Source organism: Lissotriton helveticus, chromosome 10 (genome assembly GCF_964261635.1).
Source record: "Lissotriton helveticus chromosome 10, aLisHel1.1, whole genome shotgun sequence".
Lineage (NCBI taxonomy): Eukaryota > Metazoa > Chordata > Amphibia > Caudata > Salamandridae > Lissotriton > Lissotriton helveticus.
The window spans coordinates 234,523,879-234,551,285 of NC_136071.1; the positions used below are offsets into that span (position 1 = coordinate 234,523,879).

Below are 27,407 nucleotides of genomic sequence, written 5' to 3' on the forward strand. Positions count from 1 at the left end.
GCTTGGTAGTTTGGTTTGCCCTGTTCCCATCATGCACTGGGACAGGAACAGACTAATTTGCATATAGCCAGGTTCTGAGCTGGGATGGTGCAGTGAGCTAAAAAACAGTGATGGATTAAAACCATGATCTATTGACTTGGTAAGAGTATTCTGCATCATTCAGAAACTCTGTCCATCACCTTTTCCAAAATCGATTTTATCCACACTATGTGTGGGAGGGTATACTCAGACGTGAGTCCCTTGCTCATTGCACCATCAGGATTCAAGCAAGCCGGGCCGAAGAAGGCTGTGATGCCAGTAACCGGTCCCCGGAAGCTTGTTTCCTTCCCAGTATAAGAATTGGCTTGGTAGTTTGGTTTGCCCTGTTCCCATCATGCACTGGGACAGGAACAGACTAATTTGCATATAGCCAGGTTCTGAGCTGGGATGGTGCAGTGAGCTAAAAAACAGTGATGGATTAAAACCATCATCTATTGACTTGGTAAGAGTATTCTGCATCATTCAGAAACTCTGTCCATCACCTTTTCCAAAATCGATTTTATCCACACTATGTGTGGGAGGGTATACTCAGACGTGAGTCCCTTGCTCATTGCACCATCAGGATTCAAGCAAGCCGGGCCGAAGAAGGCTGTGATGCCAGAAACCGGTCCCCGGAAGCTTGTTTCCTTCCCAGTATAAGAATTGGCTTGGTAGTTTGGTTTGCCCTGTTCCCATCATGCACTGGGACAGGAACAGACTAATTTGCATATAGCCAGGTTCTGAGCTGGGATGGTGCAGTGAGCTAAAAAACAGTGATGGATTAAAACCATGATCCATTGACTTGGTAAGAGTATTCTGCATCATTCAGAAACTCTGTCCATCACCTTTTCCAAAATACCGCCACCAGAATGTCATCTGCATATAGACTAATGGTCTGTTCCTCCCCCCCGAACTTGATGCCCCAGATATCTTTATTATTCCGAACGTGCTGGGCAAACGGTTCGACGTAGAGAGAGAACAGCAAAGGTGACAGCGGGCAACCCTGCCGGGTGCCCTGCTGAATCTCGAATGGCTTGGAGCTTGTCCCATTGACTTTGATCGTCGCCTGCGGGGACGCGTAGCCTCTGGCTACCCAGGCTCGAAATCTATCCCCTAGGCCAAATCTCGCTAGTGTGCTGTCCATGTATCGCCAATCCACCCTGTCGAACGCCTTTTCAGCGTCAACTGACAACAGAGCCACATCTGAATCGTTGAAATGTGCCTTATCTATGATGTGCATCAGGCGCTTGGTGTTGTCTGCACCTTGCCTGGTGGGTACAAAGCCCGCCTGGTCAGGCTCTATTACCCCAGGCAAGCAGGGGCCGAGTCTCGCTGCCAAGATCCCGGTGAACAACTTCAGGTCTATGTTAAGGAGTGATATCGGCCTGTATGCCGCACATCTAGTCGGGTCTTTACCTGGTTTCGGCAGGACGATAATGTCGGCCTCCAGCATCTCTTGCGGGATCGAGCCCGGGCCTTGGAAGGAGTTAAAGAGTTTCGTCAATACCGGTGCCAGTAGAGGGCAGAATGTTTTGTAGAAGCCAGCGGAGAAGCCGCCTGGTCCCGGTGCCTTCAGTGGTTTGAGCCTTGCTATCGCTGAAATTACCTCTTCTGGGTGTATTGGGGCCTCTAGTGCCCGAGTGCTGGCCTCGTTGAGGGCCGTAACGTCTGCGTACTCTAGGTACTCACTTCCGGCACCCTGATCCACATCTGGGTCTGCCGTGTAGAGTTTGGCATAAAAGGCTCGAAAGGCCTCCGCGATGTGGTCATCCTCTTTAACCTCCGCTCCATCTTCTACGCGAATGAGTGGGATCTTGGAGCGGACCGTTTTAGCTTTCAGTTTGCTGGCTAACAGGCGGCCAGTTTTGTCCCCCCCCCCACATAATAAGTGAGGCGGGGGCGGAGTGCCGCGTACTCCGCCTGATCCAAATCTAGGCTCGCCAGCTGCGCTCTGGCCGCCTTCAGTTTCCGCCAAATTCTCGGGGCCCCCGTCCGGCTATGAACTCTTTCAAGTTCCAACACCTGTTCCGCCATTTCCTCACGTCTCTCTTTCCGTTCTTTATTATCCGCCGCCGTGATCGCCATTATCTCCCATCTTATAACCGCTTCTAGTGCTCCCCAAACTGTCGCCTGTGTCACCTCCCCTGTGTCATTCCGGCCTAGGTAGTCAGTTATACTTTGGGACAGTTGCATCTTAACCTCTTTGCGGGTGAGTATGTTTTCTCTAAGGCGCCATCTGCCCCTTTGACGACGCGCGGGCGGGACTTGCAGTCGAAGGATTACTGCATTGTGGTCTGACAATGCCGCTGGGGCGACTTCTACATTTTCCACCATGGAGGTCAGGTCAGTAGACCCAATAAAGTGGTCTATTCTGGCATATGTATGGTGCACGTGGGAGTAGAAAGTGTACCCTGGAGCCGTGTGATGTTTCGCGCGCCATTCATCTACCAACACCCTCTCAGCTAGCCATTGTTTACCGGTAGTGGAGAGGGCCCCCGAGTCCCCGAATCGCCGTCCCGATCTATCCATTTCATTGTCCATGACCATGTTTAGGTCTCCCCCTATCAATACGTGTCTGGCGACCCCAGTTAGTGCTTCGGAGAGTGCCCCTTTAAGAAAGGCTTCTTGTTTGGAATTAGGTGCGTAGACGGAACCTACTGTGATCTCTAGAGCGCCAATCTGTACTGTGTGGGCCAGCAGCCTGCCTTTGATTTCCGTCACTTTGTTGCCTATTCGCCCCCTAAAGTGCCTCGCCACTAGGATGGCCACCCCCGCCTTTTTCTCAGTTGTAGAGGAGTAGTACTGGTGTGGGAAGGCCCTGGATTTCATACGATGCCAGTCTTTGGCCAGCAAGTGTGTTTCCTGTAGAAGACATATATCCGCCCCTGAGTGTTCCAAGATTGAGATGATCGCCCTCCTTTTAACTGGATTGTTGAGCCCCTTTACGTTAAGGGTGAGAATCTGTATGTGCCCCTCAGCCATTAAGAGATGTATGCACTACCCGCTGGTGACGTGGCCTTGTCCTGCCCCATCCTGTCCTGTTTACCTCCTGAAGAAACCGAACACACCGAGCCCCTAGTCCCCGTCCCACCCACCCCACCCCTGTACCTCAACCCCAACCTTGCAACCCCAACTGGTGAACATTGTCCCTGGCCCCTCTCCACCCCCAAATCCCCAAACCAAGAGAAAACATAGTCCCAGTCCTGTTGGTCCACACAGGGCTGTGGTAGTGTTACCTGTACGGGTCATATCCGATGGCGGCCTCTCCGGCCCCCACCCGCCTCCCCCCACCGCATGGGCAGATTATGTGCTATAGTTAATCTCCCTAGCAAAGGTTCAGATTACTCAGAGGGAGCGGTCTCCTTGGCCACCTCTGCCACCGCCGTTGCTCGTTCCTGCGTGATGACCGAGGCGTCCGGCTTCAGGCGGTTCGATGGGGATCGTCTACGGCGCACCGTCTGCCATCCCCCTCTGGACGGTCCTTGCGATTCTCTCGGTGCAGGCTCGTCATCTTCCTGGTCTAGTCCCAGGAGGGTGTAAGTGTCTTTAAGCGAACGCAGTTGGTGTAACTGTCCGTTCCATTTGAATATAAGTCGAAATGGGTGGCCCCACGAGTAGGGGACCTCCTGTTGTCGCAAGAAGTCCGTCGCTTTCTTGAAGTCTTTACGTTTTTGCAGGGTAATGTTAGATAGGTCCTGGTATAGGGCTATGGAGTGACCCTGAAACTGAAGGGGCTGTGCCCGCCGGGCCTCACGGAGAATCCGCTCTTTCAGCGGGAAATCAGGGAGGAAGGCTAAAATGTCCAGTGGCGGGGCCGGGGCACGTCGAGGCAGCCCAACTCTGTGCGCCCTGTCGATGCAAATGGCAAAGTCCACTGGTTCCCCCAGAACGTTCCTGAAGAGGGCTTGCAGGTACCCGGTGACATCAGTCCCCTCTGCTTTCTGAGGGACCCCCCGGACCCGTATGTTGTTTCGACGGGAACGGTTTTTCAGGTCCTCTGCGTGGGCCTGAAGGTCCAGCTGCTGGTCTGTGAGTCGCAGGACTTCTTGTTGGAGTTGCTCGATTTCATTGCTTCTAGTTTGGTCCGCCTCTTCAATGGCGACCACCCGCTCTCCAAGGCCCTCCACGTTGCGTCGGAGTTCTCGGACCTCACCCGCCACCTCTTGCTTTAAGGACTTAAAGTCTTCTCTGAGTGAATTAAACAGCGTCTCCAGGAAAGACTTGGTGATGGGCACCTGGCCTTCCGCAGGTGCCGACAGAGGTCTTGTGGTCACCGGGGAGGGTGGGTCTTTGCTGGGCTTGGGCTGAGACTTAGCTAGTAGTTCAGGGAGCGTCTGGGACCCTTTCTTACCCCTCTGTCCCGCCATGTTGTGAGTGGCCCCGGGGATAAACAGAAGGTGGATCTTGGGGGCCTGTGGCAAGCGCAGGAGTCCGGTGTTGTAATTTTAGGGGCGAGACGTGCTATCCCCGGTCAGCCCCCTCCTGGCGCCGCCGTTGTCAGGGCGGTAAACGTGGGTCGCCTGTCCCGTGGCTGACCAAAAGTGAAGTGAGGCCAGTCCCGCCTCAGGGCAGCTCACCCCCGGCGCCACCCGGGGTCCAGAAGGCAGATGTGGCCACTCGCCCCCTAGCCAGCCGGGGGCGTTGCGAAGATAGCTCCCTGTCCAGTTGGTCACACACCCCTCAACCGGGTCGCTGCACAGCACTGTGCAGTAGGGGCTTGAGAATTGCAGCCTCCAATGTCCCAATGGTAGTTTGCCCAGTCCGGCCCCTCAGGCCCAAGTGTGGTGTGGTCCGGGCCTCTCCCAGCAACCTCACGCCGGGAGCTCGATCGTGCCCCCCGAGCCTTCTAAGGCGCCCACCTCCACTCTCCTCACCTTTGTGCTCACTGGCCTGGGAGCGGTCCTCCGCCACGACTCCGGTCTGTCAGCGTCGTTCCGCGCTCTCTCCGAGCGCACCCCAGTTCCATGGGGCTACAGGGCCACCTCGACGCCGTCCTCGTTGGGCGCGTCAGGGTCGCACCGGAACGCAGGGGGCGCTTGCCAGGTTCGTTTCCCCGTGGGGGGGGTAGCGCTGTGCAGTCCGCTGCCGGTAGGGTCCGCTCCGTTCCTGCAGAGGCGCTCCGGTCGGCCGCGCCAAGGACCGCAAGCGTCGAAGTGTTAGGCCCGAAGCCGGGGCCTCGATTTTCGCGACCTCCGGCCGGGTCCCACCTGATCACCGGCCTGGGCGTGAGGATGGTTATGAGCCGCTAGGCAGGTCCACAGCTCTGGGGTCAGCGGCGGGGACTCGGACCAACAGGCTCCGCAGATAGCTCGTCAGGCTCGCTTGGCTTGCCCCCAGAGACTTCGGGGCAACGGGCGTCCAGGCCGGTCAGGTCTCCGGCGCGGCCGCCATTATGGGCCGGAATTTGGCGTCCCCCCCGTGTCCGAGCCCCCACGAGGCACGCAGGGCAGCGGCTCAATTTCGGGGCTGCAGTTGCTGTGCAACATCTCTACCTGTGCGTTCCTCCGCTGCTCGGGGGAGATTAGGCGATGTTTGTAGGCGGTTAGGCGGGATCGGGCAGGGAGCCTCGGAGACCTGCGTCCGATCACGCCACCATCTTGGACACGCCCCCGAGACATCCGATTTTATTTTTTAATACACAAAAACTAATGACCAACACACCAAGGGAGTTTTTTCCCATGGTGTTGGTGTCATTTAAAAATATTACTATCCTTAACTGGTAAGGGAAAGTAAAAACACACCATTCAACTTCCCACTCTAAATCAAGAAGGCGGTTGAATGGCAAACCTCAGATGGCTCTTAGTTCATATGCATGTCGTTAGAGTATGCCAGTGACAGAGGTGGAGTAGTCTGTTTCGCTGACCTACTCAGGTTCGGCCTGACTGTATATCAGCTGGGCGGACCTCCAGTTTGGTGGAGAGGGTGCTCTTCAACTAACTCTAAATTGGTCCCATTGCAATGATTTTCTGCAACTGCCATGTTAAAAGCAAGATTTGTAGCAAAGTGCCATTAATAACACATTAAAAGAGTCTTGCAAACAAATGTCCTAATTACCTATAACAGTCCTGCGCAGAAGTGAAATTCATATAAGTGTAAATCATGTCACTTAATTCTGCAATAACTTAACCTCCATCAGGCTTTGTAATGCATATAACCGACATAGGCTCCTACCTAAAACCTTAGGCATGCTTTAAAGGACCCACATTTAGCTCAATGAGTCAAACTGCTACTTTTCACTCTTGTTTGTTCACTTCAGAGAACCACATTGAAACATAATTACGTTCTAGAACTTTTTGGATGACAAAAATATATACTCACAACATTGTTATCTATTAGCCTGAAGTCCAGGTAGATGAGCTGGGGAATGTGGGCAGCAATAAACACTTTATGCTGCTCATTGTCACAGATGGGATTCCCAGCAATGTTCAATGTTCGTAATTCTTCGAAGCCTCTGAGATAGATTAGCTGTATTGGGAAGGTAAACAGACACATGTCTGACTTGTGCTGAACATCCCATTACATCTACCATGCCCACCCAATAGTAAGGACAAATTGAACAATAATGTATGTGTTTTATATTGACTTATATGGTGCTAAATCACGGATAGTGAGGACGGCACATATTGCCTTCTAATATTTCAAAGGGAGAAGGGTAAAGGAGGCGTATGGGCAGGAAGAAAGAATAGGAAATGCTATTTGCAAAAGAACTCCAGTACTTTTGTATAACAAGGGAGAGATTTATTGGATGATCAAATTTTCAAGGCAGCTTAATCCCAAATGTTCTCAATGTTGTTTGCAAATATTTTTTTACAGCTTGTCACAAAGGTCCAGGGAGGAAATGACTGTGCAGACTGATACACAAGGTATTGGGACAGGAATGTCACCTGCATGATGTATGGTTGTGTTCTCTGCCTACCATGACCAAACTGTATAACCTGTGATCCTGACTTTTGATTTTTTGGTCATGACACCCACTGATCCAATGCGCGTTCATTGAGCTAGGCCCGGTCTTTGACGATGATAGTTTCTGGACCTTTTCCTGAACAAAGAGAGGCCACTAAGCACACCCTCCTAATTACAGTGGACTACTATCCTTGCCATGGGTTTCATACATAAAGCGCAATGGTGGCAATTTACCATACTTGGAGAATTACAGTGACAGACCTTTTTACCTGTGAGACATGATGCACGCATACAAGCTCATTCATCTAAAGCTGAGAACGGCCTCCTTGCATTGTACGTGTGTGCTAGGATGGATAGTGTGCAGGACACAAGTAATACAGGTCTGTGGGTTTCTATTTCCGAAGCCCATAGTCTGGACTAGATTATAAAATAGAGAAAAGTTTTTTTTCCCAGGCAGCATTTGTATATTGCTTGCATCTCCTAGATGGGAGGGTGCAACACCAGACACTATAAAAAGGAAAGAGGAGACAGGCTTTCTTTAGAAGTGCCATGGCCCTTCTTGCTGCATTAGCTATACATGACTCTGATTGCAGCCGTCATGTGGTAGATGGAGGGTGTGCGAGGTGAGGCCTGCAGTATCAGTTGTTAGGGAAAGGAGTCCTTCAAAGGGGCACAGATTCTTGTCTGTCAGGAAAGGTTGTAAATAGCTGGATGCACCCTTCCCACACCTATTTGTCCTGCAGTGATAGGCTAGGTATGGGAGGTGGACTGGCCAAGCCACATGAAAGGACAACTGACCCAAACCGGTTCCAAGGACACAGACCTGGAATACACATCCTCCATCTGTGAATTCAAAGACCTACCAGTGTTCACCTTTGTGGTCTTCCCTACAGAAGAGGGGGTATTCCGTAGACTACTCAGGAACTATGAGGCAGACAAGGGTTGGTGTGGCACTGACAGCTAACTCCCTAGAAGGGAGGGAACATGGCATGGATCTGAAGGAGGAATTACTGGACTCTCCTGGGTGCCAAGACAACTTGCCTGTGAGCGAGGGAAGAAAGCACCAACCCTGCAGGAGGAGCTGATCATGGAAGAGACTGCTGTAACTGACCCTGGTGCAGTGTCCGCCCAACAGAGACTCACTAAGCAGCTCAACCAAAGTATTCACAGCACTGCTGGACCACACAATGCAATCTTTCTAATATATCCTCGTCGTCGTACCCGAAGCTGTGTGCCTGAGTGGTAGGCCTGACTTAAGTCAGGATAAGTGCCTGCTGAAACCCATGTGTGACCAACATACTAACAAAGTATCCTGTTGAGTACGGACCAGTCCTGAAGACCAAGTGAGTGGAGAGGTGCCCTTTAGGTGCCTTGTGAAGAATCAAGGTCCTCGCCTTCGAGGCACTGCATGCTGTAGATAGTTCCTTATGAGCACCTGAACGAAGAACCATCATATGCAGGCCTGTTGTCATCTCGCTCGAAAAGAAGCACCAAGTACTCACTGTAGTGCCAGAGTGAGTCCCACTGTGAGCAGAGATCTACCGCCAGCTGCCTGGAAGAGGGCCACCAACGAAACCTCTACTCCTGCTGTGACTCTCTGAGCAACACGATGCACAGCCAGCTAAAGCACAGCTCCCCATGAATACTGCTCTGTACCGCCTGAAAGCTCCTTGCTATCGGAGAGGTCCCGCTGCCACGGGAAGGCCAGACACGTCTCAGAACTGCTCCTATGAACTGGGCAAGAGATATAAAGGCGTGGGCCCAAGACACTGAGTGCTAAGGCCAAAGGGGCAGTAGGGGAGGAGGTGCACAAGCTGCACACATAGGCAGTTCCTCAACCTCTGAGGCAGTAAGGGACCCACTAAATAGATGTGACCTACGAGGGAAAAACTTGCACCCGTATAATGGGTATCCTTGCATTATTGTACATGTAGTAAAAATCCATGTTTTCTATGTACTAAAGTAATTGTCTTTTGTACAAAAGAAAGCATCGGGTTGGACATTGATCTTATAACACTGCTGGGGCTGCTGCAGTTGATTACTGAACCTGAGTACCCTACAATAAACCTCCTGAGTAGCCTTTGACTGCTTGCCCTCATTCCAACTGATACTCAAGCCCAGAAAGCTTTAAACTTGGTCCAATGTTCAGAGCCACAGAAGGACAGGCCTTGGGACAGCATTGGTAAAAGGCCTCCACTCTCATGGTAGTGGCGGCCCATAGCCTATGCCTGGCCTGTGGCCTCCTGATCAGGATCTGTCACAAGGTGCAGTTAATTTGTTGATAATTTCTAACAGTTATTTAGATGTATTATTGGCTAAAGAGATATATTATGCTTAATGCTTTTTATTTGCCTTTCCCCCCACCCCAAGTTCCACATAATAAGTATGCTATACATTTTGCTGTATACTCTAATGTACAAAAGAACAGATACATTCAAGATGGTGTATATACACACTCTCTCAGATGTAAGTCCTGAGGTAAACCAACTGCATTGCATCTGATAAGATTTTAGAATAGATGATCCCAGAGGTGCTACCTCATCTCGTCAAAACTGCTATGCACCAACTGCCGGGTGGTAACTTTAACAGAGCGCTTTACTCTAGGTCGGCTGGGCTCCGCCTTACGGGACCAACTAGGATTGCTGTTCGTGTGTGGCGCGCTGCGAATGTGAGCTTGGGGTGGGATGACCGAGTGACGCTGGCTACTCCGCTTTTTGCATCTGAGCGTCTAGGATGTCTTTGGACTACGAAAGGGTTTGACCGTTGGGACATGATTGGAATCTGTAGAGTGGGTGACGTATGTGCGAATGGGGCAGTGAAGTCCTTCGATGCCCTTCGAAATGATTATGACCTGAGTGATAGGGAATTTTTTAGATATTTACAAGTCCGTCATGCCCTCACTTCGGTTCTGGCCTCCGGTGTCGCCGTCCCTGAGTCCTCCCCCCTCGAGGATTGTATCCTAGATGGCTATCTCCCTGATAGCACCATCTCCTTGATTTATAAGAAGCTGATTCACAATCGCGCTGACTTGCTCGTTCGACTTAGAGAAGCGTGGGTCGGCGACGGGCTGGAATTAGATGATGAGGATTGGCAATCGGCGTTATCTTCTCCGAAGGAGGTTGCCATTCCTGCCCGTCTCCGTCTGGTTCAGCTCAAGATCCTCCACCGGGTGTATGTTACTGGTCCTCGTTTGGTTGCGATGGGTTTTTCCCCGGATGGCCTATGCAAGCGTGGGTGTGGGATGAGTGCTACGTTCCTTCACATTATTTGGGAGTGTCCTAGGGTGGCTGCCTATTGGACTGCGGTGCTTGCGGTGATGGCTGACGTGACTGGAATTGCACTGGTGCCGGAGGCCCGGAGATGCTTGTTGAATGTGTGGGAACCTACCGACTGTTCGAGGGCCCAATCCAGATGGGCGACCCTGGGGTATATGGTTGCGAAGCGAGACATAGCGCAACTTTGGGGCTCCCACAGGCCCCCCACTGTTTCTGTGTGGGAAGAGAACATGGACTGGTCTATGTTCCGCGAAAAAACCGTCTACACAGCTAGGGGCAGACCTAGGGCATGGACGAAGATCTGGTGTCAGTGGAACGCCTATCGCGGAGACATTTGTGCTCCTCCCCTGGTGGAGGCCCCTGATGTTCTCTTCTCACCCTAGGTCGATGTTCCTGAAATTTCACGTACTGTTCTTTGGCTTGATTGACCTCCCCGCTGTCCCCCCGCCTTAACTGGTCCTACTGATTGTGCCTTCATGTTCCTGATTAGTGAGTTTCCCACCCCTCCAGGGCTGACTCTCGGTGTATTACTCCTCCGCCTTGGTGTTTATGTTTGTCGTTTTGGTGTGCTTTAAAATAAGAAAATTGTCTTATCCTGTTCCATAATGTAAGCGACATTTTGTGTTAAGTTTGTGCCGGACAGCCGGAGTGGCGACCACTGTTTTCTCTCATATTATGCTCTGATCCTAGCGGCCGGCCCGTGCGGTTGTGGGCCCATCTCTGTACACATGTTTTTGTTGCTCAATAAAAGTTTTTAACAAAAAAAAAAAAAACTGCTATGCACAATGAAGTTACTCTTGCAACAATATACGATCATTCTGGTCTAGGTACTTTTTAATGTGTTAAAGGTATCCACCGTAATTGCTTCATGGTTCATTTTGGGAAGGGTCAGGATTCTGATCCAGTGATGGAGAAAATAAAATATTGAACTGCAATCCAAAATGATCTGACTAAAAGGGGAGGAAAATAGGATCTCCACAGAAAAGATGAGATCCAACAGGTCTGCGGCATGAGTTGGGAGGCTGAACATGCAGGTTTGAAATCAAGTTTAGGATTTCCTAACCAGAAATGTTGATAATTCATTTCTTATAACCCAATGCACTGTTCATCCTTTTCTTCTCTAGATCCACACCAATCCCATATTTACACAGCTGAACCTCTTTGTTGCTCCTTTTCCCTACACCATTTTGTCTAGAACCCCTCTGGCTTTGAAGAGTTCCTACAGGGACATACATGTTTCACCAGCAAACTTACATAATATAGCATTATGTTCATTCCTTCCACCTCTCCTGTTTTGTTTTCTTTGTCTCATGTTCCACAATTCCCTCCCTGTCCAGTTAGCCACCATCCTGCTACCTGTTTATCCTCAAAAGACACATAACCTACTTGTCAAACAGGTATGTTTTCAAGAGTTTATGGAAAACTGTTTTAGAGGGTGTGAGGCGAAGGGCTGAAGGCAAAGTATGCCAGAGTTTAGCGGTTAAGTAGGAAAAGGAGCAGCCACCTCTTCTTGCCTTACTGATCCTCAGGATATTTTTTTTCTATGGAGTTTTATATAGCATGAACTTGACCTGAAGGTATAGGGTATCACAGCGCTTTACAAGAGCACCAGTTGCATCACATGAGGACACATTAATTTTTGTTAGGCACAGGGAGATTCGGTGATTTGCCTAGAATCACAGGATGTTGCGCGTCCTTGCCGAGACTCAAACCCGGTTACCCAGATTGGAGGTCGACCGCCCTAGCCGTTAGGCCCACTCCTTTCTCCATTTAAATGTTTTTGTTCATTGGAGTGAAGTGCTCTCACCTGATGATAGGGAAGCAGTCTTTTTCTCAGATAGCCGGGGCCTTTATGATTGTTTGCTCTGTAGGCGATTATTAGGGCTTTACATTTGATCCAGCTAACAATAGGCAGCCAATAAAGATTGCGCAGGGAAGCCATGACAGACGCACGGGCCAGTAACTTCAACATCAGCCGGGCTGCAGCATTCTGAATATTTTGCAGTCAATGAAGCAGATAGGATGGTAACGCCGAGTACAGGCTGTTGGCAAAGTCTTGTTTTGATGCTACCAGGACATGGATGACAGATTTACGACTCTCCACCGGGATCAGGTGAATCATCTTCCGCTGCGGGGGGCAGGGGAGGGTCGAGCTCCGGGGGACACCAGTTGAGGACATCAGGATGATGTTTATGGCCCAAAAAAAGAATCTCTGTTTTATCATTGTTTAACTTAGGACAACTTGCATTCATCCAATCGCTGACAGGTCTCAGGCATCCCTTAAATGCTGTCAATGCACCCACCTCTTTGTCCTGGAATGAGAGCATCAACTGCGTATCATCTGCGTAAGAGATGATCCTTATGCCCCATGCCTCCACTAGCTTGGCCAAAGGAGCTAAGTAAATATTAAAACGCGCTGGGCTCGGGGCAGAGCCCTGAGGTACCCCACAATCAAGTGGTTTGACTGCAGATGTAAGGGGAAGTAAAAAAAAATCTTTGTAAGTGGTCCTCCAGATAATACCACATCCAAGCCCAAGCTGAACCTTGTATACCCACATACCATGATCTATTTAAGAGGAAAGAGTGGGAGACCATATCGAGGCAGCTGACAAATCAAGAAGAACATTCATGGTTAACAAGCCCTGGTCAAGATTGACCTTAATGAATTCAGCGAACTCCAACAGAGCGGATTCCATGCTATGTCCTGCACAGAAACCCGACTGAGTATCACGGAGCAAGTTATTATTTTCCATAAAAACTGAAATTTGGAGGTTTGCCCATTTCTCTAGCATTGTGACAGAAGCTACAGAAGCTGGAAGCAGGGAGATAGGCTGAAAATGGCTATGCACCTTAGGGTCCCAAATAAGCTATTTTTAGGAAAGCTAGAAGCAAAGCCTGCTTCCAGGCCTGCAGGACTATCGCTGTCTCCAGTGATGCATTCATCAACTTATGTAAAATATGGTTGAATATTGTAGCAGCTTTTTTAATGATATATGGGGGGCATGGGTGGAATGGCGATCTGGACTTACAGCTGGCCAGTAGAGAGGCATGTTTACATTGGCTTGTCCACAATTGGTTAGCAACTTTCTGAACAAAATAATAGGGGCTGGAAAAGTGGTTCGTCAACGTATTTCAAACGAACAACTTTTCCAGACCCTATTATTTTGTTAGAAAGCTGCTAATATGTTGTTCATACATACCTGTGGTTGTCTTGTACAAATTGAAATCTTTTGTATGTCACAAAACTATCACCTTTTTTAGGTTCTAATTCACTTGGGACACTGAGAACACTGTCTATTAGACTTCACTATGCAAAGTGCATAAATTAAGTAAAATAACTTTTTGCAACCCATGGTGTGTATGATCTTGATTCTCTCTCTGACAATTCACTCCCATGAATATATGCCATTGAGCTTCATAATTATCAATTATTTTATACACAGACCACTGGAACCATTGTTTGCTGTTGTATAATTGATATCCTGGTTACGAGTGAGTAGGGTTACCATTGTCGTTGGTACACACACTTTTAGAAATTTGCCATTTTCTTACTTTAACCATTCTGTTCCTTCTGTCTGTCTCTGAATACACGTCTGGGGTGGATGACAGTTGGGCCTTGTGTATGCCCTCTACACAGCCACACACAGTGAGAGCTTAGGTGTGACTTGATGGGCCTTAATGGGTCATTAACTGGCTTGGGGGGAGGGGCGGAGCTAAGCACAGCCCCAATAGCACCTGAATAAGCTGTACCCTGTCCCCACACAATAGGTCTAATGACCCTGTATTGTCATTCCAGTCAACTTGGAGCCAGGGCAGGGGTGGAGGGGGATTTCTTGCACTTTAAAGCCACTGTCTAGAACAGGGGTCTGCAAACTGGTTTGGTTATCCCAGGAGGCTGCCAGACTCAGGCCAAAAGAAGTACTATACTAATAACAGTGTTTTGTTTTAAGTGGAAAACAAATGAGCGGCAGTAAGCTGCTCTTTAATGAGCCATCATTAACATATTTTGCCATTTATATCCTAGCTGCGAGTATGTGTCAAAAGGGAAGGGACTCCAAATATTCTTCAAAATCCCCACCACCATGTCTGATAATAACACTATGGAAACTGTTACATGTTAGGACTGGCTGACCAACATAGTATGTTTGCCAATTATATATTTGATTGCATTTTTCAAAGGTTAACAAAACGTAACTGCAATGTTTAAATAAGTCTATACATATTTAAACATTGCCAATTTAAAGGAATATTTGTTTTAAAATTCTGAGGGGGGCCCAACAATGTTTTTTGTTAACATGGGGGGATTAAAAGGTTTGAAGACCACTGGTCTAGAAGCTTCTCCCCCTTCCAGAACCAGAGCACCAAAGTATAAATACTGGATCTCAGACCCCACCACTTCAGTACACTTCTGGACCTGTGGATACTCCACTGGGAAGAAGGACTGCTGTGCTGCTGAACGGACAGTCACTCTGCTGAACTCTTGCTCAGCTGTGCTGACTTGGTGCCTTCCTTGCCTGGTAGTGAGAAGGACTGGACTGGCATCTCTCCAACCTAGAACCAAAGTGACTCCAAGTGCTTGCTAACTTGCCCCCTGCTTTCGGAAGTCTCTAGGACACAAAAGACTTCCACCTCACCTGCTCCAGCATCTGAACTCTGCCATCTGTGAGTCTGATCTGTCAAGTGATGTCACCCCAGTCCTGGACCTTTGAAAGTAAATGTAAATTGATACTTGTATAGCGCACTACTCACCCACAAGGGGCCCAAGGCGCTTGTACGAATACCGCTGTGGAACCCATCCTGGCTTTCCATGTGAGGTGTCCACTCCTGGGCACCCCCAAGGTGGAGGCCAGACATCCTTAGCGTTGTGGGGGCCGTTGTGGAGATTAAGCAAGCTATTGCCCAGAGTTGCAGAGTGGGACTCCATGATTGGAATAGGCACCGAGGCGAGAATTATCAGGTCCGTGGAATTTTGAGAAAAAGACCCGCCGAGGCAAGGAATTGAACCCTGGTCCCGGGCTAGACCTCTGCATCAGGGTCTGCCGCTCTAACCATTGAGCCACACTTCTCCAAAGTGGGTCTAAGGTACTCTGCGTTCTGTGGTCCTACTTGGAACCAACACTAGACAACGCAATGCCTAGTAAAACAACGTCGCCCGGACCGCGCACCAGGATTTAAGGTACTATATTCAGCAGGGGCATGTGGGTTCAGTCCTGGACCCTTGAAAGTGGGTCTAAGGTACTCTGCCTTCTATGGTCCTTCTTGGTACCGACATTTTTCCACAGAACCACTGGCTCAACACCATGATTCCTTTGACTACCTCTTCTTGTAGTGTTTAAAATAAACTCATAATTTGAAAGAGAGCTTCCATGATGAATGGATATGTGCAAACCAAAAGAGATTTGTGAATTAAAAATTAAGCAATAGTCTTACATTTTCCAACGATTTTAGATTGTTGTTCCCAATGGATAAGACTTGTAGTTTTTTCAGAGTATCCAAATTCTCAATCAGAGAGATTCTGTTGTTGTACAAGCTTAGATCCTCCAGCTTAACCAAGGCGTCAAGACCCCCAATCTTCTCAATGTTATTGAAAGACAAATCTGAAAGAAAATGTAAAAGAACAGCAAAGTAAAAGTAGGGGAAGTGAATTATTGTACTTGAGAAAAGAATGATCATTTGTCAACAGATCACTGCAGAAACTGATCGAAGTTTATGAACCTGCCCGTGCGCTCAGATCTGCGGGTGGGGGACTGCTGAGGATCCCTAAGGTGAAGAAAGCTCGTATGGGAGGCAGATCCTTTAGGTATTTAGCGGCAAACCACTGGAATAAACTCCCAGTAGACCTACGCTTGGAACCATCAGAAACGAGGTTTCGAGCTAAATTAAAAACCTACCTCTTTGTCAGATAATGGTCTGCCTGGTAGCTAAATTTCCCTGTTATCCGCCTCTCCCATTGTCAGCGCGGGGACACGCCGGTGTGCGTAACTCAGCGCTCTACAAATGCCCCTATTATTATTATTATTATTATATATGCATATTGGATGGCTCACAAGGTGATCTATTCTGCCCATTCATTCATCACACAACCCACTGTCCTTTCCTAGTTGTAGGACCTATTTTAAATATGATTTATTTACTAAAACCTCCTCTACATGATTTCTGCGTCATTCAACTATTGAATGTGCCCTTGGGCTTTTTAATCATCCACAAAGTCATACCTAATATGAAGTATCGGCATTTAAGTAACAGAAAGACCCACTAGTAAGTCCCCATTCACCAGCCCACTTAAGTTAATAGTACTCCACTTCTGGTGCCACCATTAATTCATCTTACATAAGGACTGTGTGACACTGTTCTGCTTCATCCAGTACTCTCACCTTACAAAGTACATAAGGGGAAGCAGATCACGGTCAATGACACCCTTGACTGGCCAACTCTATTTCAGTACTTCTACTCACATTTGCCTAGCTCAGCTGTTGTTGCAATCGCGATTCAGGTTTACAAATAATGCACAAATTACTGCATGTCGGCATTTGTTCTAAATTCACAATTTGCCAGGGAAAATATGGTGAGAAGTAAATAGGGGAAACTGGTCTGAATGAGAGAAGTCCTAAAATAGCAGGTGTACAAACTTTGATACAACAGGTTATCCTTTACCCTGATCATGAGAGTCATAACTGAGAGGTAGTAAATGTTGCACTCTAGGGTATCAGTATTTACGGACATGATACAAACTGCTCAAGTACTGGGGCGTTCACAATGGTGTGGCTAATAATGACTCATATCCTGTGCTCATGATGGAGTAATAATACCAGCTGCCATATTTTGTTCATCTCCCTCTCAGCCCTATTTGTCTCATGCTTGTAAGTCAACACACAGACAATTATCCTTTACAAAAATGGCATGCCAAGCCATAAAATATCCTGTGACCCCACTTTCAAATAGGACCAACAGTTCCTATTCAGGAACAACAACACATTGCTTGCCAGAAATATAGATTTTTCATCATTTCTCATGTTCTCCCCTTGATATATCCATCACTTCAATGCAAGTAAAAAGAGGAAAATTCAGTCTTCTCTCTTTCATACTCAAAATCTCCCTCCTTGCTGACCCCTAATCCATGATATCCAGCATTGCCTTCAAAGGTGTGATCATAAAGAAGCTACTTTTCTTGGACGATGGGCACTACAGCATGCAGCTATGCCACCACCCACCCCCCATTCCCTTATACCATAATGCTGTGCTCAATGAGCTATGTACACCAATGTCTTGAGTCCGGTCAGGGTGCACATGGTGAAATTGTCATGGCCAGATAAAGGAAGAGTTACTGTAAGGGCAGTATCTGCAGTTACAGGCAGAGGGGAGTATATGGGAAGGCCATGGTCCACAACCAGAAGATGACAACTCTACAGGCATTAAGAGAGCACAGAGATCCAAACAGGTGTGCGCTTCACAAATACACATGTTCAGTTATGTTAGAGGCTAACTATAGCGAGTAAAAGTAAAGAAGAACCAAGAAAGGCCCATTCTACCTGCAGAGAGGGACCATGAGTGGCAAACTGTTCAACCAGCAACAGTGTAGAAGGATTTAAAGAGGCAAACATTAAAACAATTAAGAATGTAGAGGGACCAGGGCATGCATATCTGTAGTCAGTAAAAGGGCAGAAGGACCAAGAAGGCAAACTATACAACCAGTAAGTGTAGAGGAGCAAAGAGAGGCAAACTCTGCAACCGGAAAGAGAGTGACAGATGCAATAGATGCAATAGACCAACTCTGGAAGCTGGTAAGAAAGTGGAGAAAGCTAAAGAGACAAACTCCCCAACTAGAAAGAGAGAGAATAAGAATGCAGAGTGGAAAACTCTACAACCAATAAGACCATGGAGTGGCCAAAAGAGTCAAACTGTACAACAAGTAACACAAGGCACAGACTCAAGAGGCGAATTCTAAAACGACTGAAATAGCAGAAGGACCAAGAGACACTAACTCTAAAACCAGAGAGTGTGGAGATATGTAAAGAGGCACATTTTCCAACTAATTAGGGAATGGATGGCAAATTCTCCAAATAGTGAGTCATGGGAGAGAAAACATCTCTAAACAGTAAGAGAGCGCAGACAGTTAGAGAGACCATGCTTCTTGTTGTTGAGAAAGGGTGAGGTCCTGAGATTCAAGTTCTGCTGTCAGAGTGAAAAGAATTTAAAAAAAGGGACTTAGATACACGCATAGTAAAATACTACTACTAAGACATGCGCAGACTATAATGTTATCCTGCAATGATGATACTAGTGGATGATAAATGGCAGATGTCCTGCACACCACATACTCAAATCTTACCGAGCCAAACCAGATTAACCAGGGTATCTAGACCTTCAATCTTTTCAATGACATTGTTGTCCAGTTGTAGTTTTGTGATGTTCTTAAATTGCCAGAGGTTGTCGATCTTCAGGATATCTAGGAGTACAAGAAACAATACTATGAAGTCCAGGAGTCCACCCTAGATCATTACATATTTCCTGGTATTGGTATCCCCTAACAGAGATGGGCACGGTACCAACCATTAGCCAGATTTGGCCCTAGCTGTCATCTTTGACCTCCCCTGACCTTTTTTCTTATTCAGAATGTAATCTGGAGTGGCCCAAGATGGTGATAAATACTTTAGGTTCCTTCTATATACATCCCTATTGTATGCAGCAGTCAATCTCTTCCCCAGGAGGTAGAAAACGTAATGTTTGCTTAAACTATGGTTGGTTTTACCATCAAGTTCACAGGTCTCCCTACAACAATGCATAGCACTCTTGTGTAATCATTGAACAAAATCCAATTTACTTCATTTATCATTTAAATTTAGCCGGTTTCCAGACTTAGCTGCTGGAGGACCATCACAGTGACACTCATATGGACATCTGTTTGTTTAAACTATGGATGGCTTTACCATCAAGTTCAGAGGTCTCCCTACAACAATGCACAGCATTCTGGTGTTATCATTGAAAACAATCCAATTTACTTCATTTATCATTTAAAAGTAGCCAGTTTTCAGACTTAGCTGCTTGAGGACTATCACAGTGACACTCATATGGCTTGTTTATTGGTCTGTGGACTGAAGCAGAGAGAGTTCCACAGCTGACTATAGCTCTCTGTTTCAGTTTACCAGGTGTCAGCCTCTCCTCAGACTTACTTAACACTAGTTAATAAATATTGACACAACGCCAAGTGAACTGATCTACCGCTACTCTGGTCTCTTATCAAAGCGAGTTGTGTATCTCTCACTACTTTTAATGGAATACAGGACATTTTAAAGGGATAGCCAGATTTCAAAATGGGTTGTACAGTCAGAGAGACTTTAATCTTACTAAGGAATGGTAAAGTTGCTGTGTGGAAAATTCACAAGATACATACATTTCATACAACAGTAGTGTAGTGATCAGTAAGTTGTACTCGCTAAAGGGGACCACTGTTTTCATGATGGAACTTCCAGTGGCTGTTGGTTGCCCGTTCCTCTCTTAACTATAGAAGAAGTGTTGGCAATACCATGAAAGATATTGGGAGGGTGTTCTCTTTTTTCCTATTAGAAAGCAACAAATGCATCAATTCGCTATGTGATTTTTTTCACAGATCTCATTGCCTGCCAGGAAACACATGACTTACTGTAATGATTTTCCCATGAAGGAAATGGATACTAAAGAGGATTTTACAATTTGTTACTTTTGATAACTTTTGAGTATTAATGACAGGGCAAAAACTAAATTTCTGAATCATTGCAACTTAAATTAGCATTAGTCACTGTAAGGAGAACAGCTATTCTTTGCTACCCTACAGTATAGGACAACTAGAATAGATCCCAATGGACGGAGACAGGTGTTGTGTTATTATTTTAGAAAGCTTGCCACTGTCGCAACCTCATCATACCACCCCAGGCCAAAATCTGGTGGTGGGCATTTGTTTACTGAATGGTGTGAGATTTGAGTAAGACAATTCACAAAGAGTTTAACTGCAGGAAAGTGCTCATCCAAGATTTGAGAGAAGATATTACTTGTCTTCTCCGCTCATTTACAGTATTTGCAATGCTCATGCTAGATTAGGAATCACAAGTCTTCAAATAAGGGCAAAAAATAAACAAAAGGAATAATCTCTTCCAACAAGCATTTGCTGCTGTCAGAATATGCCATGCCATAATATGCATTAGAGTTTTAAAGCAGTCGTTTTGGCCTACTATTCTTTGAACATACAGTTGAAATGCTTTCCCCAGATTAAATAAAGCTGTACACATTTATGAATATAAAGTAACATTCTATTAAAACACCTAATTTTTATCACCCCATTCATATACCCAGGTTTGCCATCTAATCTTCCCTCTTACAAATACATGTTATTATTTTTTTTATTTTTTTTGTAAGACGTTTATTAGTAATCATCAAAGCAGTACACACAGCGTAGCCTACAACCCTTAGGGCCGGCTACAACATTACGATGTATTTTAAGGATAGAAAGGTGCAAGAGACAGGTATACATTCCCACAGCTATGACCATGGAATATAGGTCATTAACGGTATCCTTCGTAGTGTAGGTGCTCATAATTCAATTGTGCCTGTAAAGGACGTCTTATTTTATTAGAATGGAAGAAAACAATTTAACTCTGTGAACTGAACGGTTCTCATTGGTGTGTCCCACATCGTTGGCCGTGTCTCCAAATAACATTTCAGTGTCTATTGTACTGAAACCCATAACGGTCACGGATAGACCTCGGCTGCGTGTCAGTAGTGTAGAGGTATCTGATACACGTGTGCGGTCTATCCTCGCCGCGAGTCACTCCATCCATGAAGGACGGCAGAGCCCCACGGATTATCACTACGTCGTGTGATGCTTCAAACGGATAACTGTTATAGCCTGTCTGTGAGTCGGGGAGACACGGCCCGCGTCAGTCCTCGTAGCCGGTCGGGTGTCCGAGTGTGCCTCCTGGATGAGGTGTGTGAGGAAAAAGGAGGCTATGTACGGGAGACAAGAATCCAGAACAGTTAAACGGGGGGGGGTCATGTGGGAGGGGGGCGGGGAGGGAGAGTGCACCCAAGGCAGCGACGCCGTGAAAGGTGGGCAGGAAGATATTGTAACAGGACATGTACTGCTGTGCCTTTGTGTGGGTGGCTGTCCGGACTTCCGGCCAGCGTGTCGGACGTGTGGTATGGTCATCTGTCAGTTGTCAGGGTGGCTGGGGAGGAGGCAGTCCCCACCGGTCTGTAAGCACGACATCCCCAGCGCTCCGATTGTGTGAGTGTCGTGATGTGGACGCACTATCTGTGTTCCTGACGTCTCCCCATCCATCCCGTCTGCGTCACCTCGCTTGTGGTGATCCCTATACGAATCCTCTGGTCGCGCCCTCTTTCTGGAGGGATCTCATGATACCATCCCAGAGTTGTGTGATTGGGAATTGCCTTAAGCCCGCAATCTCCTCTCGATGTAATGCCACGCTTTCTGCCCTAGCCCAGTTAGTGAAGGAAGCATACCAGTATTTAGGGATCGGTGGCTCCCTCTTCTTCCAGTGTTTGGTGAGTAACCGCTTGGCTGTGATGAGGCCTAGATCCCAGAACCTGGCTTGTGTCTTATTTAGCTTATTCCTTTTATATAATCCTAGAATGCAAGCCTCCCATGTGTATGGCAGCCCTGGGCCAGTACTGCGTGTCAGGAGAGACGTCACCTCCCCCCAATATGTGGCTAGAGAGGGGCAATGCCAGAGCATGTGCAAAATGTCCGCGCCTAGCAGGTCGCATCTGGGACAGGTAGTGGTGTTGATCATGAAGTATCTATTGATTCTGTCTGGTGATAAGTACGCCTGGTGCAGTATGTAAAATTGAATGGTTCGGAAGCGGGAGTTGCGTGGGATATTCATGGGGCAGGCTAGGATCATGGTCCACTCCTTGTCCGTCCAAGCCCTCCCTCGGTGGGCCGCCCATTTGTCCCGTATCGGTTGTGTGGACCGTTGCGTGTGCATGAGGAGGGCCTGCGCCAGCCAACAGATGATGTGGGAACCGTTGCCCATGACATGTAGGTACTGTATTAGGTGGTGTATCGGCGGTTCTTCCCGAACATCTCCCCAGGATTCCGTGTATGCTCTCAGCATAGACGCATGGAGCAGGAACTGCCCCGCCGGCAGACCCGTTCCCTCCGCCAGGTCTTCGAATGGGAGCATGGCCCCATCTGCATAAAGGTCGCCCATAGTCTCCACCCCAGCCGCAGTCCAGCTCTCTAGAATGCGCGGTGTCACTGTTCCGCCGCTCCTGGGGGTGCCCAATAGGGGAAGCGCGGGGGCATAGGGCCTAACTTCCCGGGTCAGTTTCAGGCTGCGGAGGAAACATTTGCGGGCCACAGCTACATGTAGAGGCAGTGGGCGGGGTCCCTTAGTCAAGGGATGGAACGATGTGCATATTTGTGTGTGCGTCCATGTGTAGGTAGCGGTGGCCGTGTCATCTAGGTGCGTGCCGCTCAGCCAGTGTGTCACCCATTGTAGCTGTGCCGCCAGGTAATACAGCTCCATGTTAGGGACTGCCAGCCCACCTTCAGCAGTTGGGGAGTAGAGTTTCGTCAGAGCCACTCGGGGGCGCCCAGTATTCCAGATAAGATTGCGGACCATTGATTCCAGGTCTCGGAATATTTTTGCGGGGACATATAGTGGGATGTTGGCGAAGTGATAGAGCAGCCTAGGCAATGCTATCATTTTGGAAAGTGCAATCCTACTGGGTACGTTTAGAGGCAGTGTCTTCCAGAATGCCATCTGGGCTCGTAAAGAGGATATAGCACGCACCAGGTTACCCTCCAGTATGTTCTCCGCATCTCTGTATATGTGTACTCCAAGGTATTTAAAGGTGGTAGGATACCAAGTAAGCCTGACACCTCCGAGGCTCACGTCGCATTCCTGCGTGTCCGGGCTGAACGAATACACTCCGGACTTAGCCCAATTGACCTTAAGTCCCGATACTTTTTCGAATGTCTGGAAAATTTCCGACAGTTCGTCCGGCACGACAGTAAGGTCTCGCACGTACAGAAGCAAGTCGTCTGCATAGAGCGAAACTATGTGTACACCATCAGCCAGCGGGATTCCCCATCCCGCCCCCCTTGCCCGCAACAGCGCTGCCAGGGGCTCAATAGCCAAAGAGAAGAGAAGGGGTGACAAGGGGCAACCCTGTCGGGTGCCTCTGCGCACCCGCACCGCCTCCGAGAGTAACCTGCCCGTCCGCACTCTGACACTAGGCCATTGATAGATTAGTCCAACCATTTCTGCGTACGCGTCACCCAGGCCAAATCTGTCCAGCAACACCCCCAGATAGGGCCACTCCACAGAGTCAAAGGCCTTCTCAAGGTCCAGGACCAGACAGCCCGATCTCGGCCAGTGTGACATGGCGGCTTCCTGTATTCGGAAGAGACGGCGAATATTGCGTGAGGTGCTCCTCGCCTGTACAAAACCATTTTGGTCAGCTTGGACCAAGGTTGGGACTTCTATGGCTAAGCGCCGGGCTAGTAGAGAGGTCAAAATTTTGTAGTCGGTGTTCAACATAGCCAAAGGCCTGTAGGAGCCCATGCTTGTTTCGTCCCTGCCGGGTTTAAAAAGTGAAACCAGGTTGGCTTCATTAAGCGTAGCTGGGAGTGCCGAGTCTTCTATCGCGGCATTATACATTTTAAGCAGTTCCGGGATCAGCGTGTCTGAACACGTTTTAAAAAATTCGGCTGGTAGGCCATCTGGACCAGGTGATTTGCCATTGGAGAGGGCGAAAATAGCCTCGCGCATCTCCTCCTGTGTGAAAGGCGCCCCTAGGTCCCCCTGCTGTACGTTCGTAAGGGAAGGCAGTTGGACATTCGCAAGGTAGTCTACTATGGTCGCCGCTTACAAATACATGTTATGAGTCATGCTCTGACTACCAACCCATAGTCTTTGTTCTATCCTTCTCCAAAACGGCAATATGGCAACCATAAGGACTCATGATTTTACAAATGTTTTGAGATCCTTCTGTACTTCACTCCCATTAAGACTGTATGAAGCAAGCCCTAATTTCAAGCTCACATCGAGTCTGTAATACCAAGGACAACCAATCTGTAACAACACTATACATTTGTAATACTAAAGAGGGAACTCCAGACTTCTGACAAGGAAAAGTAAGGCTCAGTGTAATGAAGAGGACCAATAGTTGAAGCATTACCACTTCCTGTCTCTTTGACTCACAGTCCTCATTCCATTGAGAATATCCCTAAGTATAAATAAATGACTGAATAATAAAAGAGCACACAACCAAACATTATGAGCCACTATGTCATTTATTAACAAAACTGAGCTAAGCCAAGACAGACTAGAGAACTCTGTGTCTGAAGTTTCATGTATCTGTTCCCATCCTCCTCCCACCACAACAAACCAAAACAAACAGTATTGATGTAGGGATATGTAGGAATATGTAATTGTATGCCTACATGTTGACATTACAAATAGTTAAAAGAAACTGCAGTTCCAACAGCTAGATGGCCGGTAGCATTCCTAATTCTAATGGTTCCCAATTTGAGATTCATTGTCAATATCTTGTAATACATTTACCTGCAAACCTGGATATTGTTATAATGATTATCAACAAATAGAGGGACAGGGGTCCTGCATACATACTCCCTAATACTATTAAAAAAAAGTTAGAATATGCTGTTTCCGTTTACACTCCAGGAAAACACCACTAATGTACCCATGTGAAGTAAAGGTCGGTGGAAATATTTTAATTTTGGAGCAAGAGCTCCAAAATGTAAATATTTACACCAACCGTTACTTTACTTTATTTCAACTGGGTACACTAGGGGTGTTGACCTGGAGTATAAACAGGAAAAGCACATTCTGTATCTTTTTTTATTTTCATATGGAACCTCATCTTTCTCTCTAGGAAAATTAACGTTTATTGTAATCAAATCAAATCAAACACATGCACTTACTGCCATATGTAAAATTCCCAAAATTAAGATGGCCATTTTAGCAAAGGTGTTGTTTCTCTTTGTAATACCACCTTATCCAGCAAAGTATTTTTTAAACATCTTGGATCTGGCTTTATTTAATTTATTTAGGCAGACAAGTAACCCTCAAGTGGCATACAAGCAAATTGCAACTCTCCCTGATAACAGAAGGCCTTCCAGTGCCAAATTTGAGGCTGTATTTTAGTCTGCAAAAACGACTAAAATGGGATTTGTGCTACATTAATGCACTTTGCTGCACTGCTGTTATATTATTGCTCCAATATATCCTCAGGGTACTGGAGCAGACCATGAGCAGAAATGATCCTTCTTTGAAAGTGAAATAATAAAGCCAAAGAGACCAGGTTTGAATGGGAATCTTGTAAAGTATTCCTTGAGTCCAAACAAATAATTGACATGTGAACAGAATTGATGATGTTGGGTGTCTTTCCTGATATTCTTCATGCTCTGCGTGTGAACTGTGCTCATATCATATAATTACGTACGTTGTTTTTCTATATGTTTTTTAAACCCTGGTGATATTTGATCCAGAGTTTACTCAGTGGCTGTATAAATGGACCATTTTAACGGACAGGCAGATGGACCTACAGCTGCTCAGTAAACTCTGGATCAAAAACAACTAGGGATTAAAAAACGTATAGAAAAACATTTTCTAGTAATATTTCAATGAGTGTTGCGATTACATACAGATGATGTTAGATATCTATTAAAAGTCACTGACTTTTTCATTATATTGTATATTGATTGATTTGTATATTGTGGACACAATCCAATGAATTTGAAATTTCTAAATAAACATACATTTTAAGTAGATAGTCATAATTGATGATATAGCTTTAGGATGTCATGAAGGATTTCATTCAGTGCACTCTAATTGATTTGAGAAAGAATTGATGAATTGATATATAGTGTCAGCACAAAATGGAAATTCCTTTAAATTAGTTTGACTTACCTCGTCCCTCTTGGCCATCAAGGGTTACTCTTTTGAATAGAGAGATGTCTGTTAAAAGGTCAGGACTGACTTAAAGTGAGACATTTACCATGGGGAAACTTGGCAGATATGGATTCCCACAAAGCAGGAGCACCTACTTAATGGAGTCAGTCTGGTGAAGAGTGAAAAAAGCAGTGCTTAAAGAATCAAGTTTCAGATGCCTTGAATGCAGGGCTACACATTAATCATGTGTAATTGAAAATGTTAAACGTTTCACAAGGTAGTGTGGCATGGTTAACCACCACTACAATGTCAAAGTATTCAGTAAGGAGTGAGTGAATGACCCACAGCTGTGTCCAGGAACTGTTTTTTTAAAAACATTTTAATATTGCACTCTTACCTTTTTTAATACATTAATAGTCTTGCAAGCCAGACAGAGTCTGACAGAGCGAGTCTGACAGATAGTAAGATGTGAGAGAGTGCAATGAGAGGTGAGTGGGAGTAAGAGTGCAATATACATACTTGCTATGCTTAAAACAATCTAACATAAGTCCACTCCAGGGGCAGGTCCTCCGCTAATGCGGAGGAGCATCATCCCACTGCTTTTTGAGCAAACAAAATAAAATGATAATAACATAGTTATTAACATTTAATTTTTGGCAGGTTCGGGGCTGGGTTGCGGCCGAGCTAGAGGTACAGAGGGAGGAGTGATTTGCACACTTCAAGTGCCCATGACTGCTTGGCTGGCCGTCTTGCCCTGGTCAAAAAGTCATGCACATTTTGCATACTCCCCATCAGGTTGCATTACACAGCCTGGTGGGGAACATGCCCAGGCCCCCAGTCCTCCTCTGAGGGCTGATCCACTGTGCTCAGACCGATCACAATGCTGCATTGCAGCGTTGTGATTGGCAATGAGGGGCCAGGGTGCTTCCTGGTCCCGGGATTCGAGAAGAGGAAGAGAGACGCGGATACCAGAACAGATAAGTGTTTTTTTTATTTTGTCCCCCGGCACCGTGCCTCCACTCTCATTCCCTGCCTGGTCCACTCGACAAACTGCCAATGGTAAGACACCCATGCATCAAAAATCAATTATGCATTGTTTGAATAGCAAATTATAGGTAATCGCTATACAAGGAAATAGCGATTACCTATTAGCAATTTCTGAAGATTCGCAATTGCAATTAGGTGATACTATTAGCTAATAGTACTCTATTCATTCTATAGGTATGAATGGTTTTACATTACCTAATTTACAATTACCTAACTGGTAATCGCATATTAGGTAATGCAATACCAAGGG

General features: G+C 46.9%; 1 protein-coding gene across 1 annotated transcript in view; it reads right to left on the reverse strand.

Annotated features, from left to right (window-relative positions):
* The window catches only part of DRC3 (dynein regulatory complex subunit 3), a 162,001-nt gene that overhangs the window by 94,035 nt on the left and 40,559 nt on the right, over positions 1-27,407 (reverse strand). Inside the window, exons 3-5 of the mRNA XM_078664218.1 lie at positions 18,526-18,642; positions 15,627-15,793; positions 6,337-6,483 (exon numbers count right to left, since the gene is read on the reverse strand). Of these exons, the coding sequence (XP_078520344.1) occupies positions 6,337-6,483; positions 15,627-15,793; positions 18,526-18,642 (431 nt within the window). The remainder of the gene's footprint in view (positions 1-6,336; positions 6,484-15,626; positions 15,794-18,525; positions 18,643-27,407) is intronic.